The following is a 16,970-nucleotide window of genomic DNA, read 5'->3' as shown; positions in this document are numbered from 1 at the left end:
ACACGTTTGGTATTTTCTAAGAAAAAGCAAAATCCGATAGTTTTTTAGAACCATAGCTTATAAACTAATAGTTTTATGCTATTTACTCGCGCAGAGCAGATGCAACACGCGAGGTAAGCTGATAGTTTGCTGTTGAAGGCTCGCTAGGTGCTGGCCAAAGAAGGTGGTCGTTGTCGGCAGAGGTCGTTCTCGGGTCTTGGCCAGCGGAGGTGATGTCGGGCTCTTCGATCTTGCTTCTTCCTTGTCTTGAGCGGGCTCGTTGGGCTCTTCGATCTTGCTTCTTCCTTGCCTTGAGCGGGCTCGTGGGGCGGTTGTCGGGCTCTTCGATCTTGCTTCTTCCTTGTCTTGAGCGGGCTTGTTGGGCGGTTGTGGGACCTTCTTAACAAAGATTTACATGCCACCACTAAGCCTAAGCATGTCTTGATGTGTCTTGTTCGCCAGGGTCTTCAGGAAGATCTACATACCACCACCGGTTTAGAGGAGGGAATCGGTGGTGTGCATATTTCAGTTCTTCCTGGTTTGGTTCGAAGCCGCTCATGGTATGCGCATAGTTGGGTTTGTGAACCCAATCATCACGGTACCGATAGTAGCCCTTGGTGGGCCGGGGCCTGGGCCCGGCGCAAGCCGCACACGTCGTCAGGGTTAGGCCCTCTCGACGTATGGGCCCCGCGTGCCTCCAGCCCCCGTGCTCGATCAAATCAAACCTCCAAGGGACGGTGCGGGAAGAATTAGTGGTTGGGAAGGCGCAGGGACGACCCTTGTTTGCCACGCTTGCATAGCTGTGCGACTTGACCCGGGTGTCCTCTTAACACGCATTGCTCCAAAACTGCCAAGTCAGCAGGGGCGATGATTTCCTGCTAGCTCTATGGTATTAGCATGTGCGGGTGGACGATCGATCGTCGAGCCCCTCGGTTCCTGCATTGACGGGAGGGTAATGATAGTGCTTCCTCATCAATGGATGTGACCCTGCTCGCAGCATCGGAGCTGAAGGTCCAAAATCTTCAGAAGAACATCGTGGACACCATTGGAGACTCATGTGAGCTCCTTTTGTGGTGTTGCTCACAACTTGCAACTATATCAACACTGATCAATTCAAACTAGTATATATTAGCCGAGAGGCGGATCGCCGAATTGCAAAGCCAGCTCAACACAAACAAGCAGCATTCTCCACATAATGTATCAAACTAATGATGGAGCTTGTAAGGTCGGTCCTAGAGGCCGTATTCTCCATATTATGGCCCAACAAAGCTCTCCCGGACAACTTCTTCGCCCTTGCCATACGCCTGTATAGATTCAGTGTTAGGGTTGCGGAGTGGAAATCTTCAGCTGCTCGGGAAGGAGCCTGCCAAGCTTGGGTAATGCTGAAGACCTAATTCCCCGGCCTTAACATCGCCCCCTCGTTGCAACGAACCCGAAAGGTCCTGATGGGCATGAGGTACAACCATAGTCCATCGACACACCATCTTGGAGTTCACCAAGACCACCAAGGAGGACTACAACCTGGATGAATTCATTGAGTAGATTATGAGTACGTTAAGCTCAAAATGTTGAGGTAATAATGTAAAAACATTGTGCTTGAATTAAGTTATGTTGTTTGCCAAATTAATTGATCCTAAAATTAATCTGTACTTCTATTGTGCCTTTAAAATTTGCTGCTTCTGAGCTTCAGTATTATGTCAGCCAGCTTTTGGCTTTGACCTCCTTGACAGCAGATCAAGATATCCGCGGCTGCAAGAAAGGAGTGCTCCCCTGCCAACATAGCTGAATTAGCAGACTGTAGACAAATGATGAAGCAAGGCAACCCAGCTTGATCCAAACATAAGTCGAAAATCGCATGACAGTAAAAAGCTGGCAAACAACATAAGGAAGAAAAACACTTAGGGACTAGCGGCACAATTCGAATAATGACTATAACAGCCTCCAGTCCGGCATGAGGGACCAGAATCAAGCTACCAGGCAAAACCAGATTCCTCAACAAGTTTCTATATTTTCTATTAAAATTTTGTATATCCACTTGCACAAGTATTGGATATGCTTCTTTAAGAAGAAGAATGTGATAGTCAATTGTGATGATACCAGTGTCATCGCCTGCCTCACGAAGCTCCCCTGCCTCCCGCAGCCCCTCTTTCACCCTACAGCGTAATCCGGCTCCGGCGAGGCTCTGGTAAGTCCCTCCACTCTGCCTCACACCATCTTCTCTCCCTCCCAGACCCACCACGCAGCTCACTCGCGCGCCCGGACGCCGACGCCATGGAGGACGCCGCTCCACCTCTGCCCTGCTCCGTGCCCTCCATGGAGGACGCCGCTCCACCTCTGCCCCGCTCCATGCCCTCCATGGAGGACGCCGCTCCACCCCTGCTCCATCCTGAAGGTACTCCACCCCTGTCCTATCTCTGTTTTGGTCAAAACTGAATGTTGAATGGTCCTGCTGCTGCTACATCCAGAATTTGTTGTACTCCAGCTATATGAAGCGGAAGAAGATTTTCAGAGCACTTTAATCCCACAGAATGCAAAGCCTGCTATTTTTTGCTGCATAGGGATTTTCACAGAAATTTTGTCGCCTTCCACAAGTGCTGGATTCACATTTAAATTTCGACAAGTGCTGAATTCAGTTCCAAATTTTAACTGAATTCGGTGCATTTCGACAAGTGTTGAATTCATGTATGCTGAATTCACAGTTAAATTTTCTTGTTGTTTTGCACTCCGGCTCTATTTCTTTCAATAGCTGGTTCGTCTGATAACATACATGAATAGTTTGAGCTCCTAGAGAGCTATCTTTAGTTAGCAAGATGATCTTAAAGCACTCATTTGAAGGCAGCCCAAAAATTGATACTGACTAGCTGAGTTTTTTAAACCATCGATACTTTTGGTCTTGCCAAAGTAAGTGCAAGCATATTTGATGTGACTGTACTGTGGCATATTCAGAATTGTCATATTGCTTTGGGTATGATAACCACCTGGAGAGTGCAGCCACAATACCTATAGTATTGTCATATTGCTTTGGGTATGATAACCACCTGGAGAGTGCAGCCACAATACCTATAGTATTGTCATATTGCTTTGGGTATGATAACCACCTGGAGAGTACAGCCACAATAGTTATAGTATTGTCATATTGCTTTATTTATTTCCATTATTGTGTATAAACTGAAAATAAACCATGTTTTACTCTAAACTGAAAATAAACCATGATGTTAAGATGACTGATTGAGTAAATCAGTTTTTCACAAGTTTATTGTTACTGAAACTGTACATTCACTCCAAAATTGTCCACTGTGATGCTACAGTTCAAAAAAAATGGCTTACATTTTAGACCATTTTACAGAAACAAGATGTTTCTAAAATCTGTATAATATAAAGTTTCTGTATAAACCTAGTTTAAACATGAAACAAGGGGAACAAGAGCTTGTTCCTGTTAGATAAGATAATTATCACAGGCTTTATTTCAAATTTGGTCAAAATCTTCAGTATACGGTCTGTCACCCCACTGGCCCACTTTGCAAGAAAGCACTGCAACCTCGAACCAACTAACCGGATAACATCTTCAGATTTCAAACCAACAGTATCAAACTTGAAGAAACCTAGACAGCATTCATGGCCATCAAACTTGTCTTCTGATTTGCCAAATCATGTGCAAATTTTACAGGGCCACATGACTCAGAAAATAAGAGTTCAGAGTTTCAAACAGAAGCTAGCATCAAGCTCATTGATTCATGTTTGCAATTCAAAAAATAAGAGTTCAGAGTTATTGCGCTTCTTTAATCGTAATCAGCTGCATGGTAGAAATACAGTACTGTACTCTTTAAGGTTTATTGCATATCTTCTCTGAACTTCTGATTACAAGACATCAGGGTTCTCTAAAAAAACAGATTCCAGAGCTTATGTATGACAGATCCTATAGACAGAGGACAGCATAAACGTGTTTGGTTGGGACAACAAGCATGCTGGCCTCAATGTCCTCATTTCCAAGATTCTCCCATCAATCCTGTTTCATTTCTGAACACAGCTACCAAATTAACATAACACACGACTGACTGATTCGGTCTGCAGGAATTCATACAAGGCGACATATTCTGAAGGTGCAGATTTACAAAGGGAGGCATTACATCTCACCGGCAGCAGGAAGCAGCACAGGTCATTCCGGGCGGAGGAGCATCAACTTGCAGAGCATCAAAAGCAGCAGGATCAGGACCTTCGATGCGGCAGCAGGAGCATGACCGGGGCACCAGAGGAGCTTGTCGGCCGAAGAAAAAAAATCCCAGCTCCGCACGGGCAAATAGGCTCCTCGATTCCGCAGGCGGCGGCGGCGTTGGAGGCGGCGCCGGCGTTGGAGGCGACGTTGCTCGTCATGCTTGTCGCGTAGCCGCTGCTACTGGGGCTGGGCGGCCCGGCGTCGCCATAGCCATCCTCCTCTTCCTCGAGCCCCTCGGATTCCTCCCTCCTCCGGGACGCGGCCGTGCTACTGGGGCTGGGCGGACCGGGGTCACGTACCCCTCATCCTCATCCTCCTCGGGGATCTCGTGGCCGGTGATGGCGAAGTCAGCGGGCAGGCCAGGGTCTCGCTGGCGGGGGATCTAGTTTTTCCCGATGGAGTCTGAGCAGCAGGAGCTTCAGTAGCCTCCGTGTCACCCGCGTCGAGCGTTGGACCGGACGGTGGATGGGACGACGGACGACCACGGTGCAGGCGGTCAACGGAGGAAGGAAGAAGTAGAGGGGGCTGATTAGCAACAGTTTAAATTTTAGAAAGGTTGTTTTGCAAAAGTGTAAATGAACTAAAGGGTGGAAATCGTTTTTTGGACAGAAGGAGTATGTGGGAAGACACTCTGGATCTACAAAAGTTTAATAGAAAATGTATTCATTTGATAGCTGCACAATAAAAAGGCAAAATTATTTGCCATTTTTCTCTTCTGTACAGCTCAGGTCCAAAAGAATTTCCCTGACTTTTGTAAATTCATAGTGTGTTCTTACACTTGGATGTGAGATTTCCTGCCTGAAGTTTTCGAGAACTAATAAATACTTTTAAAATATACATTCTTCCAAGTAAAACGGTGGCTTGAGCTTGAGAGCCCAACAAATGCTATCAAAATATTTACCAAATTCTTGTTCATAAAATAGTATTCATAGATATATGTACCCAAATGTGCAATGTTTCTTGGGGATCTTTCCATGCATGTGTCACGCCTGTTTGTTCATATAAAATGTGATTCAGATCCAAGACAAACCAGTTTTGGAGTGCTTCTCAAAGAACGATTTTGCTAAATTAGTACAAGAATTTCAGGTCAAAGACCTTCACTACTCAGTGAGTAAATGAAAAATTATGAAGGAACAAAAATTGCTGAATTTGAGCCCTCGTAACAGAAAATAAATTAGATATTTTGAATATAACGAAATAAACAGTTTTCATGGTTTTACAACGTACAACTAAAAGAAAGAAAAAAAAAACGCACACCAATTGTTCTATAGTATAGCTGGCCAAACGGGCCGGGCTACACAGGCCGGCCTGCGAGCCCACCGGCACGGCCTGCCATGGACCAGGCACGGCACGACTTAAACGGGCCCGTGCCAGGCACGCAGCACGCCTCGGGCTGTGCCTGGGCCTGGAGGCTGGGCACGCGGGCCGGCACGGCACGGCCTGTTTATTTTATATATATGGTCCATGCCCATGAGGCTAAAAATATGCAGCCCATCGTGCTAATCGGGCCAACATCCCGGCCCGTTTAATAACCGGGCCGTGCTTGGGCCTGGAGGCGCAGCTCACGGGCTGGCACGGCACGGCTCGATTAGTAAACGTGCCGTGCCGGGCCCGTTTACAACGGACCGTGCCGTGGCGGCCCATTTGGCCAGGTATGTTCTATAGTAACAAAATGTATCAAGGAACAGCTCTTTACCAAAGGAACAGAGGAGAAAACCATGGGGAAGCTCACCGAAATCCATCAGACTCTGTCTCAAAAAAAGATATGAGAGGAATGAACCGATCTATAATTTTACGGCACACTATTGCTGGAAAAATAGATAATAAAAAGGACCCTGTTTCGCTAACAAAATAGTACCACATATCAGTTTATTACTGCCTGCTTTCTGTTCATACTAGCAAAGCAAAAAGAATAGAGAATTTATCAGCTTTATCCCAAGGAACAGAGAAGTTCAGAATGCATCAGCCATATATCCTTATTATAGTCATACCGCCATGACATACAGAGTACTGAATAAAAAAGAAACATGCTGACAGTCGATGAAAATTACGGGCAGAACCATATTACCTCTGAATATTGATCTGCGTCAGTTTGTGCAACAACAAAGAGTACTGATATTGTGATTCCTAGAGATAACACCAGCATGATCTACTTAAGCCAAGTTACAGGATTATTAAACTCAACATGGTGCTGCATCGATCAAAACAAAAAAATTGCAGACCGGCCCTAAACTAAACCTCCAGACCTCAATAGACTGCTACAACTGGATCCATAAAACATGTACATGGCAAAGAGAGAGCTGCGAAAATAACTAGACAAGCATGTATGATTCAGACTTTTGCATGCTTCACAGGTCACCCTAATTACATAAGCATATGTCACTCAGACTTTTGCATGCTGCCTGTTCACAGATCACCCTAATCATCAAGAGAATGGAATATAACATAATACACAGCAACAGTCAATAAAACACCCCTCTAGTACCCTGTTATGATTAACTAACCTCAAACTGGCTTCGATGCGCACAAGCCGGTCAAGCACCTGTTGCTCCTCAGCTTCTTCAAATTCTCTCGAATCAGAGAAAAGGGGCAGGCTCGCTGAGTAATCTGGCCATGCATATCTGGCGGCTCAAAACGATTGCGTCTTCATTCTTCAACGGAGCCACCCAAAACCGACGGGAATTGGTTGGCTCGATTCCGTGTGAGGCTAGGCCATAGATGCTGGAAGAAGCAACGACGCTTAGACAACAGCCACTACATGCTCCGCCGACAGTCTCCTGTAGGTGTTTGGCTAGCAGACTGTACAGCTTCAAAAAAAAAAAATGCTGCTCCATCTGTTTGAGTTTTGATTCGGTTTTGTTTTGGCAGGCCTAGTTCTGCCTTTTCATTGGTGGTGCAACTGAATTGCACTCTTCCTGTTTACATATAGAAAATGCCTTTGTTGTACAAGCAGATGGACCCATGGCAAGCGATAGAAGTTAAATTTCAGACTCATGTACCAACAATTCAACAGTGGCTGCTTGTTCCAGAAACTGATACTTTGTAGAGAGCAATTTGATGTGTTCTCTGTATTTCCCTTTCCTTGAAAACAGAGAGATCAACAGCCAAACAGTTTTAGCTTCAAGTTTGTAGCTCTTTGCATCAACTTTAGACATATAATTTCCAGCCTTGCTATCTCTCCTTGTTCCAGTAGCCTTCTGATAATATGATTTAACATGCAAGAGTCAGCGGTACAACCACTTTTTTCCATAGATAAAAAAAGATTGTCAGCTTCTTCCACTGAACCTTTTTTTATAAGATTTATCATCATTATGCTGTAGGTAACAGCATTAGCTACCAAGCCATTGGATGGTATTGTGGCAAACAAATCCTTAGCTTCTTGGTTTCGCCGAACCCTGTAGAATGCACCGATGATGATATTGACAATTGTAATATCGAATTTGACATTCATTGTGCTTAATTTCTGGAATAGCATGATGGCTTCAGCGCTACAATTATTTCTACAAAGTCCACCAAGAACTATCGAATATGTATCGATGCACTTACTCCAGATTCAACCATCTCATTAAACTTTTCCTTTGCAGCAACAGTTCGCCCAGCCAGAAATAGTCCATCCAGTATGACATTATAATTAAAAGTTGTAGGTTTAAGTCCCTTGCACAACATTTCTTTGAACAGAATCAGCCCATCATCAATCCTTCTGTTTTTGCAATAGCCATTAATAAGTATACCATATGTCAAATTACAAGGTTCTAAACCATATGAAATCATATCATCATATATTTTCAATGCATCTGCCATCTTGCACACTAGGCAGTATCCACCAATCAGTAAATTAAATGTGGAAACATCAGGCTTGTAATAACGACCCTGTTTCATTAACAAGACAGTACCACATATCAATTTATTACTTCCTGCTTTATGTTTATACTACCAAAGCCAAAAAGAATAGAGAATTTATCAGCTCTCTTCTGTCCCAAGGAACAGAGAAGTTACAAATGCATCACCCATATATCCTTATTATAGTCATACCGCCGTGATATACTGAGCACTGAATAAAAAAGGAACAACACCGAGTATGTTTTGTTAAACTGCTGAAAAAATGCTGAGGCCATCGATATTGTGATTCCCAGCCTTAACACCAGCATGATCTAGTTAAGCAAAGTTACAGGGTATAAAATCAACATGGTGCTGTCTCAATAAAAAAATTAAAAAAATGGAGCCCGGCACTAAAATAAACCTGTAGAGACTAGAAGCTGCAAAAATAACAACACAAGCAGATATTATACAGACTTTTGCATTCTGCCTCTTCACACACCACCCTAACCAGACCATCAGGAGCCACCGCAACACTCAACAAAACACCTTTCTAGTACCATGTTATGATTAACTAACCTTAATCTGGCTTTGACGGCGTAGATCTCAAGCCGGTCAAGCTCCGGTTCCTGCTCAGCTTCTTGAAATTCCTTCTCAGACCAGACACAAGAGTGAAGGGGTACGCATGCGCTGACAAGGGGTGCACTGGCCGAGAAAGGATTGCACCTTCAGTGGAGCCACATGAAACCGCGCCAGGGGTTGGTTGACTCGATTCCATGTGAAGCCAAGCCATGGATATTGGCAGGATATAAATCTTCAGTTTGTTGCTGCTTCTTCTGTCCAGTGCACGCTTGATTACTATTTACTTCATCCTGATAGCTTCTTCTAAACTGAATTTCCTGTTACGTATAGAAAATCCATTATTTGTACAAGCAGGACCTATGGCAAGCAACAAATAAAGTTTACCATGTATCAATCTATTCAACTGTGCCCGCTTCTTCATGAAACTGATACTTTGTAGGGAGCAACCGTATGTGTTCTCTATATTTCCCTTTCCCTGAAAAGAGAGAGATCAGCAGCGACACAGTTTTAGCTTCAAGTGAGTAGCTCTTTGCATCAACTTTAGACATATAATTCCCAGCCTTGACTATCTCTCCTTTTTCCAGTAACCTTCTGATGATAAGATTTAACATATAAGAATCAGCAGTACAGCCGCTCTTCTCCATTGATGAAAAGAGATTGTCAGCTTCTTCCACTGAACCTTCTTTTATAAGATTTGACATAATTATGGTGTAGGTAAAGACATCAGCTACCAAACCATTGGCTGATACTGCAGCAAACAAATCCTTGGCTTCTTGGTTTCGCTGAACCCTATAGAATGCACCAATGATGATATTGACAATTGCAATATTGAATTTGACATTCATTGTGCTTAATTTCTGGAATAGCGTGATGGCTTCACTGCTACAATTATTTCTACAAAGTCCACCAAGAACTATCGAATATGTATCGATGCACACACTTACTCCAGATTCAACCATCTCATTAAACTTTTCCTTTGCAGCAACAGTTCGCCCAGCCAGAAATAATCCATCCAGTATGACGTTATAATTAAAAGTTGTAGGTTTAAGTCCCTTGCACAACATTTCTTTGAACAGAATCAGCCCATCATCAATCCTTCTGTTTTTGCAATAGCCATTAATAAGTATACCATATGTCATATTAGAAGGTTCTAAACCATATGACATCATATCATCATATATTTTCGATGCATCTGCCATCTTGCACACTAGGCAGTATCCACCAATCAGTAAACTAAATGTGAAAACATCAGGCCTCATACCAATGTGCACTATCAAATCAAGGATATCCCGTGCTTCTATTACCCTTCCTTCTGTGCATAGGTTCTGCATGATTGAATGGAAGAACATAATATCAGGAGGACGCATACCTTTGTTCCTCATTTCAGTAACCAATTCCTTTGCTTTCACCAAATCCCCGTGTGTACAAAAACTCTGAATTAGGGAACGATAAACAGCGGTGTCCGGTTGTACTCCCATGTCAATCATCTGATTAAATTTCACCATAGCATCATCTAAGCTACCCATTTTGCAAAATGCATCTATTACCGTGGAATAGGTGACTACATCTGGAGTCACTCCCTGTTTCCGCATTCCCTTAAATATAAGCATAGCCTCATCCATCATGCCAGATTTAGCATATGCATTAATCAGTATGTTCAAAGCGTGACAGTCAGGGAGAATACCAGCTCTAGTCATTGAATTGAAGAGATTAGTCATATCAACTAAGCATCCTTCGTTGGCATACCCGTGTAGCAGAATACTGTACGAGACAATATCAGGTTTCAGGCCCTTCACGACCATGTAGTCAATAATTTCTGCAGCTTCTTTGCTTCTTCTGTTCTTGCAAAGGGAGGCCATGAGCGTGTTGCAAGTAACAACATCTGGTATGATACCCTGACTTGTCATTTCTTTTAGCACCCTAACCGCTTCCTTCTGATGGCCTGAAGAGGAATATCCATGGACGAGGCTATTATATGTCACATTATTTGGTACAACGCCATTATCAACCATCTGACGAAGGAAATACTCTGCCTTGTCCATTGCTTTGGCCTTACACAGCGCATTGATAACTGAGGTATATGTCACCACATTAGGCATAACGCCTAGCTGCGCCATTTCATGAAACAGGCTGCACGCCTTGCCTGCTTGGCCTTCCTTGAAGAAGCCATGGATGACCATGTTATACGCGACCACATCGGGGATGCAGCCCAGCTCAGACATCCTGTGAAGAAGCACTTCCAAGGCCTCATCCGCCCGTTTCGCGTGGCAGAGTCCCTTGAGGAGGGTGTTGAAGACGAATTGCTCTGCCTCCAGGCCCGTCCTGAAGAGACGGCCAAAGAAGGCGAGGGCCAGATCCAGGCGGTGTGCGCGGCAGCAGCAGTCCATGAGGATGCCGTAGGTGCAGGTCGTTGGCTCCGCGAGCCGTCGGCGGGCACCTTGGGACATGCGGCTGAAGAGGGCGACCGCGAGTGCAGGGCCGTTTCTGCATGTGTTAGATGCCGGCGCACGGGCGAGGGCGGCCAGAAGGTTGTTGAGGGGGCGCTCCTGGACAGGATTGCCATGCTGCAGCAATTCGTCGAACAGGTTGTGTGCGTCCTGCGGGGTGAGGTTGCCAGATCGCGCACGCTCCGCGGCGGCGGCGAAAGCGGCGTGGGGATCCCAGCCCCGGCGGCGTGAGGGTTTCGAGGTGGAGGAGCAGTGGCGGGCGCAGAGGCGGAGGCGGAGGCGGAGTGACGACATTGGTGTGGTGGAGGAGAAGCGAGGCACGGGCTTCATTGGTAAGCAGGTCGTGAACTCGGAGCAAGATGAGTGCTTTTTTCAAGTTGTACCAACGTAGTCATCTCTAAAAAAATCCAGCTAAAATTACAATTTGCTTTTCTTAGGGACATAATTTGTAAGAATAAAATTTTATTTAGACCAATAATTTAAATTTACTTGCCAGCCCTAGAAATGTACAAGGAAGCCATGCATGCATGAAAATATATGTACAGTAATAACTTCATGAAAAGCAGTTTTTCGATGATATTTTTAATAGAATTTCTAGGGCGACACCGGAGACACTCCAACCCTAGCCGCCAAAACCTTCCTTTCTCTGCTTCCCTACCCCTTGCCGTCGCCGGAGTGAGTTGGTGGGCAAGTCCACGCGACCTAGCGCTATGGGCCAGGGTGGGCCAACAATATAATTATGCATGTAATTTTATCTCAGGGTGAGCTGTGGACAACCCTCTCCACCCTCTACCTTCGCCACTGGCTGGTCGCCGGCGGGGGGCCAGAGTGGAGGTTGTTGGAAATATGCCCTAGAGGCAATAGTAAATTAGTTATTATTATATTTCTTAGTTCATGATAATCGTTTATTATCCATGCTATAATTGTATTGATTGGAAACACAATACTTGTGTGGATACATAGACAAAACACTGTCCCTAGTAAGCCTCTAGTTGACTAGCTCGTTGATCAAAGATGGTCAAGGTTTCCTGGCCATGGGCAAGTGTTGTCACTTGATAACGGGATCACATCATTAGGAGAATCATGTGATGGACTAGACCCAAACTAATAGACGTAGCATGTTGATCGTGTCATTTTGTTGCTACTGTTTTCTGCGTGTCAAGTATTTGTTCCTATGACCATGAGATCATATAACTCACGGACACCGGAGGAATGCTTTGTGTGTATCAAACGTCGCAACGTAACTGGGTGACTATAAAGATGCTCTACAGGTATCTCCAAAGGTGTTCGTTGAGTTAGTATGGATCGAGACTGGGATTTGTCACTCCGTGTGACGGAGAGGTATCTCGGGGCCCACTCGGTAATACAACATCACACACAAGCCTTGCAAGCAATGTGACTTAGTGTAAGTTGCGGGATCTTGTGTTACGGAACGAGTAAAGAGACTTGTCGGTAAACGAGATTGAAATAGGTATGCGGATACTGACGATCGAATCTCGGGCAAGTAACATACCGAAGGACAAAGGGAATGACATACGGGATTATATGAATCCTTGGCACTGAGGTTCAAACGATAAGATCTTCGTAGAATATGTAGGATCCAATATGGGCATCCAGGTCCCGCTATTGGATATTGACCGAGGAGTCTCTCGGGTCATGTCTACATAGTTCTCGAACCCGCAGGATCTGCACACTTAAGGTTCGACGTTGTTTTATGCGTATTTGAGTTATATGGTTGGTTACCGAATGTTGTTCGGAGTCCCGGATGAGATCACGGACGTCACGAGGGTTTCCGGAATGGTCCTGAAACGAAGATTGATATATAGGATGACCTCATTTGATTACCGGAAGGTTTTCGGAGTTACCGGGAACGTACCGGGAATGACGAATGGGTTCCGGGAGTTCACCAGGGGGGCAACCCACCCCGGAGAAGCCCATAGGCCATGAGGGTGGTGCACCAGCCCTTAGTGGGCTGGTGGGACAGCCCAAGAGGGCCCTATGCGCCTAGAGAAGAAAATCAAGGAGAAAAAAAAAGAGGAGGTGGGAAGGGAAGGAAGGACTCCCTCCCACCAAACCAAGTCCAACTCGGTTTGGGGGGGGGGGGAACCTTCCCCCTTGGACTCGGCCGACCCCCTTGGGGCTCCTTGAGCCCCAAGACAAGGTCCCCTCCCTCCCACCTATATATACGGAGGTTTTAGGGCTGATTTGAGACAACTTTGCCACGGCAGCCCGACCACATATCTCCACGGTTTTACCTCTAGATCGCGTTTCTGCGGAGCTCGGGCGGAGCCCTGGTGAGACAAGATCATCACCAACCTCCGGAGCGCCGTCACGCTGTCGGAGAACTCTTCTACCTCTCCGTCTCTCTTGCTGGATCAAGAAGGCCGAGATCATCGTCGAGTTGTACGTGTGCTGAACGCGGAGGTGCCGTCCGCTCGGCACTAGATCGTGGGACTGATCGCGGGATAGTTCGCGGGGCGGATCGAGGGACGTGAGGACGTTCCACTACATCAACCGCGTTAACTAACGCTTCTGCTGTACGATCTACAAGGGTACGTAGATCACTCATCCCCTCTCGTAGATGGGCATCACCATGATAGGTCTTCGTGCGCGTAGGAAATTTTTTTGTTTCCCATGCGACGTTCCCCTACAGTGGCATCGTGAGCTAGGTTCATGCGTAGATGTCTTCTCGAGTAGAACACAAAAGTTTTTGTGGGCGGTGATGTGCGTTTTGCTGCCCTGCTTAGTCTTTTCTTGATTCCGCGGTATTGTTGGATTGAAGCGGCTCGGACCGACATTACTCGTACGCTTACGAGAGACTGGTTTCATCGCTACGAGTAACTCAGTTGCTCAAAGATGACTGGCGGGTGTTAGTTTCTCCAACTTTAGTTGAATCGGAATTGACCGAGGAGGTCCTTGGATGAGGTTAAATAGCAACTCATATATCTCCGTTGTGGTGTTTGCGTAAGTAAGATGCGATCCTACTAGATACCCATGGTCACCACGTAAAACTTGCAACAACAAAATTAGAGGACGTCTAACTTGTTTTTGCAGGGTATGCTTGTGATGTGATATGGCCAACGATGTGATGTGATATATTGGATGTATGAGATGATCATGTTGTAATAGTTAATATCGACTTGCACGTCGATGGTACGGCAACCGGCAGGAGCCATAGGGTTGTCTTTATAACTAACGTTTGTGTTGCAGATGCGTTTACTATTTTGCTAGGATGTAGCTTTAGTAGTAATAGCATAAGTAGCACGACAACCCCGATGGCGACACGTTGATGGAGATCATGATGATGGAGATCATGGTGTGACGCCGGTGACAAGAAGATCGTGCCGGTGCTTTGGTGATGGAGATCAAGAAGCACGTGATGATGGCCATATCATGTCACTTATGAATTGCATGTGATGTTAATCCTTTTATGCACCTTATTTTGCTTAGAACGACGGTAGCATTATGAGGTGATCTCTCACTAAAATTTCAAGACGAAATTGTGTTCTCCCCGACTGTGCACCGTTGCTACAGTTCGTCGTTTCGAGACACCACGTGATGATCGGGTGTGATAGACTCAACGTTCACATACAATGGGTGCAAAACAGTTGCGCACGCGGAACACTCGGGTTAAGCTTGACGAGCCTAGCATGTGCAGACATGGCCTCGGAATGCATGAGACCGAAAGGTCGAGCATGAATCGTATAGTTGATATGATTAGCATAGAGATGCTTACCACTGAAACTATTCTTGACTCACGCGATGATCGGACTTGAGATAGTGGATTTGGATCATGTACCACTCAAATGACTAGAGAGATGTACTTTTTGAGTGGGAGTTCTTAAGTAATATGATTAATTGAACTAATTATCGTGAACATAGTCTAATGGTCTTTGCGAATTACGATGTAGCTTGCGCTATAGCTCTACTGTTTTTATATGTTCCTAGAGAAAATTTAGTTGAAAGTTGATAGTAGCAAATTTTGCAGACTGAGTGTGTAAAACCGAGGATTGTCCTCATGTTGGTGAACGTCGCATGGGAAACAAAAAATTTCCTACGCGCACGAAGACCTATCATGGTGATGTCCATCTACGAGAGGATGAGTGATCTACATACCCTTGTAGACCGTACAGCAGAAGCGTTGGAGAACGCGGTTGATGTAGTGGAACGTCCTCACGTCCCTCGATCCGCCCCGCGAACAATCCCGCGATCAGTCCCACGATCTAGTACCGAACGGACGGCACCTCCGCGTTCAGCACACGTACAGCTCGACGATGATCTCGGCCTTCTTGATCCAGCAAGAGAGACGGAGAGGTAGAAGAGTTCTCCGGCAGCGTGACGGCGCTCCGGAGGTTGGTGATGACCTTGTCTCAGCAGGGCTCCGCCCGAGCTCCGCAGAAACGCGATCTAGAGGAAAAACCGTGGAGGTATGTGGTCGGGCTGCCGTGGAAAAGTCGTCTCAAATCAGCCCTAAAACCTCCGTATATATAGGTGGGAGGGAGGGGGCCTTGCCTTGGGGTCCAAGGACCCTCAAGGGGGTCGGCCGAGCCAAGGGGGAGGACTCTCCCCCCCCAAACCGAGTTGGACTAGGTTTGGTGGGAGGGAGTCCTCCTCCCTTCCCACCTCCTCTTTTTTTTTTTCCTCTTGATTTTTCTTCTCTTGGCGCATAGACCACTTGTGGGCTGTCCCACCAGCCCACTAAGGGCTGGTGTGTCTCCCCCAAGGCCTATGGGCTTCCCCGGGGTGGGTTGCCCCCCCGGTGAACTTCCGAAACCCATTCGTCATTCCCGGTACATTCCCGGTAACTCCGAAAACCTTCCGGTAATCAAATGAGGTCATCCTATATATCAATCTTCGTTTTCGCACTATTCTGGAAACCCTCGTGACGTCCGTGATCTCATCCGGGACTCCGAACAACATTCGGTAACCAACCATATAACTCAAATACGCATAAAACAACGTCGAACCTTAAGTGTGCAGACCCTGCGGGTTCGAGAACTATGTAGACATGACCCGAGAGACTCCTCGGTCAATATCCAATAGCGGGACCTGGATGCCCATTTTGGATCCTACATATTCTACGAATATCTTATCGTTTGAACCTCAGTGCCAAGGATTCGTATAATCCCGTATGTCATTCCCTTTGTCCTTCGGTATGTTACTTGCCCGAGATTCGATCGTCAGTATCCGCATACCTATTTCAATCTCGTTTACCGGCAAGTCTCTTTACTCGTTCCGTAATACAAGATCCCGCAACTTACACTAAGTTACATTGCTTGCAAGGCTTGTGTGTGATGTTGTATTACCGAGTGGGCCCCGAGATACCTCTCCGTCACACGGAGTGACAAATTCGAGTCTTGATCCATACTAACTCAACTAACACCTTCGGAGATACCTGTAGAGCATCTTTATAGTCACCCAGTTACGTTGCGACGTTTGATACACACAAAGCATTCCTCCGGTGTCAGTGAGTTATATGATCTCATGGTCATAGGAATAAATACTTGATACGCAGAAAACAGTAGCAACAAAATGACACGATCAACATGCTACGTCTATTAGTTTGGGTCTAGTCCATCACGTGATTCTCCCAATGACGTGATCCAGTTATCAAGCAACAACACCTTTTTCATAATCAGAAGACACTGACTATCATTATTCAACTGGCTAGCCAACTAGAGGCATGCTAGGGACGGTGTTTTGTCTATGTATCCACACATGTAAATGAGTCTTCATTCAATACAATTATAGCATGGATAATAAACTATTATCTTGATACAGGAATTATAATAATAACTATATATTTATTATTGCCTCTAGGGCATAATTCCAACAGTCTCCCACTTGCACTAGAGTCAATAATCTAGCCCTCACATCACCATGTGAATTACATTGTAATAAATCTAACACCCATACAGTTCTGGTGTCGATCA

At 45.6% G+C, this 16,970-nt stretch overlaps 1 protein-coding gene and 1 long non-coding RNA gene across 2 annotated transcripts; both read right to left on the bottom strand.

Moving 5' to 3' along the window:
- Positions 1-1,547: 1,547 nt before the first annotated feature.
- LOC123442387 lies at positions 1,548-7,271 on the bottom strand. Its single transcript, XR_006630465.1, has 2 exons — positions 6,697-7,271; positions 1,548-1,749 (listed from the first exon to the last, which is right to left on the bottom strand). It is a non-coding gene; the product is annotated as an uncharacterized LOC123442387 (long non-coding RNA).
- Positions 7,272-8,212: 941 nt separating this feature from the next.
- On the bottom strand, positions 8,213-11,588 carry LOC123442292 (protein Rf1, mitochondrial-like). The gene is made up of 2 exons (XM_045118334.1): positions 8,975-11,588; positions 8,213-8,907 (listed from the first exon to the last, which is right to left on the bottom strand). The coding sequence occupies exon 1, from the start codon at positions 11,365-11,367 to the stop codon at positions 8,986-8,988; it is 2,382 nt and encodes a 793-aa protein (XP_044974269.1). The 5' UTR covers positions 11,368-11,588; the 3' UTR covers positions 8,213-8,907; positions 8,975-8,985.
- Between the last annotated feature and the right edge of the window lie 5,382 nt (positions 11,589-16,970).

Source organism: Hordeum vulgare, chromosome 1H, assembly GCF_904849725.1.
Source record: "Hordeum vulgare subsp. vulgare chromosome 1H, MorexV3_pseudomolecules_assembly, whole genome shotgun sequence".
Classification (NCBI taxonomy): Eukaryota; Viridiplantae; Streptophyta; class Magnoliopsida; order Poales; family Poaceae; genus Hordeum; species Hordeum vulgare.
Note: the sequence above shows the minus strand (reverse complement) of the source record. Positions and strands in the feature narration are given on the sequence as shown.

Excerpts from the sequence above, each read along its gene's own strand:
- LOC123442292 (XM_045118334.1), bottom strand. The coding sequence starts at position 11,367 with ATGAAGCCCGTGCCTCGCTTCTCCTCCACCACACCAATGTCGTCACTC.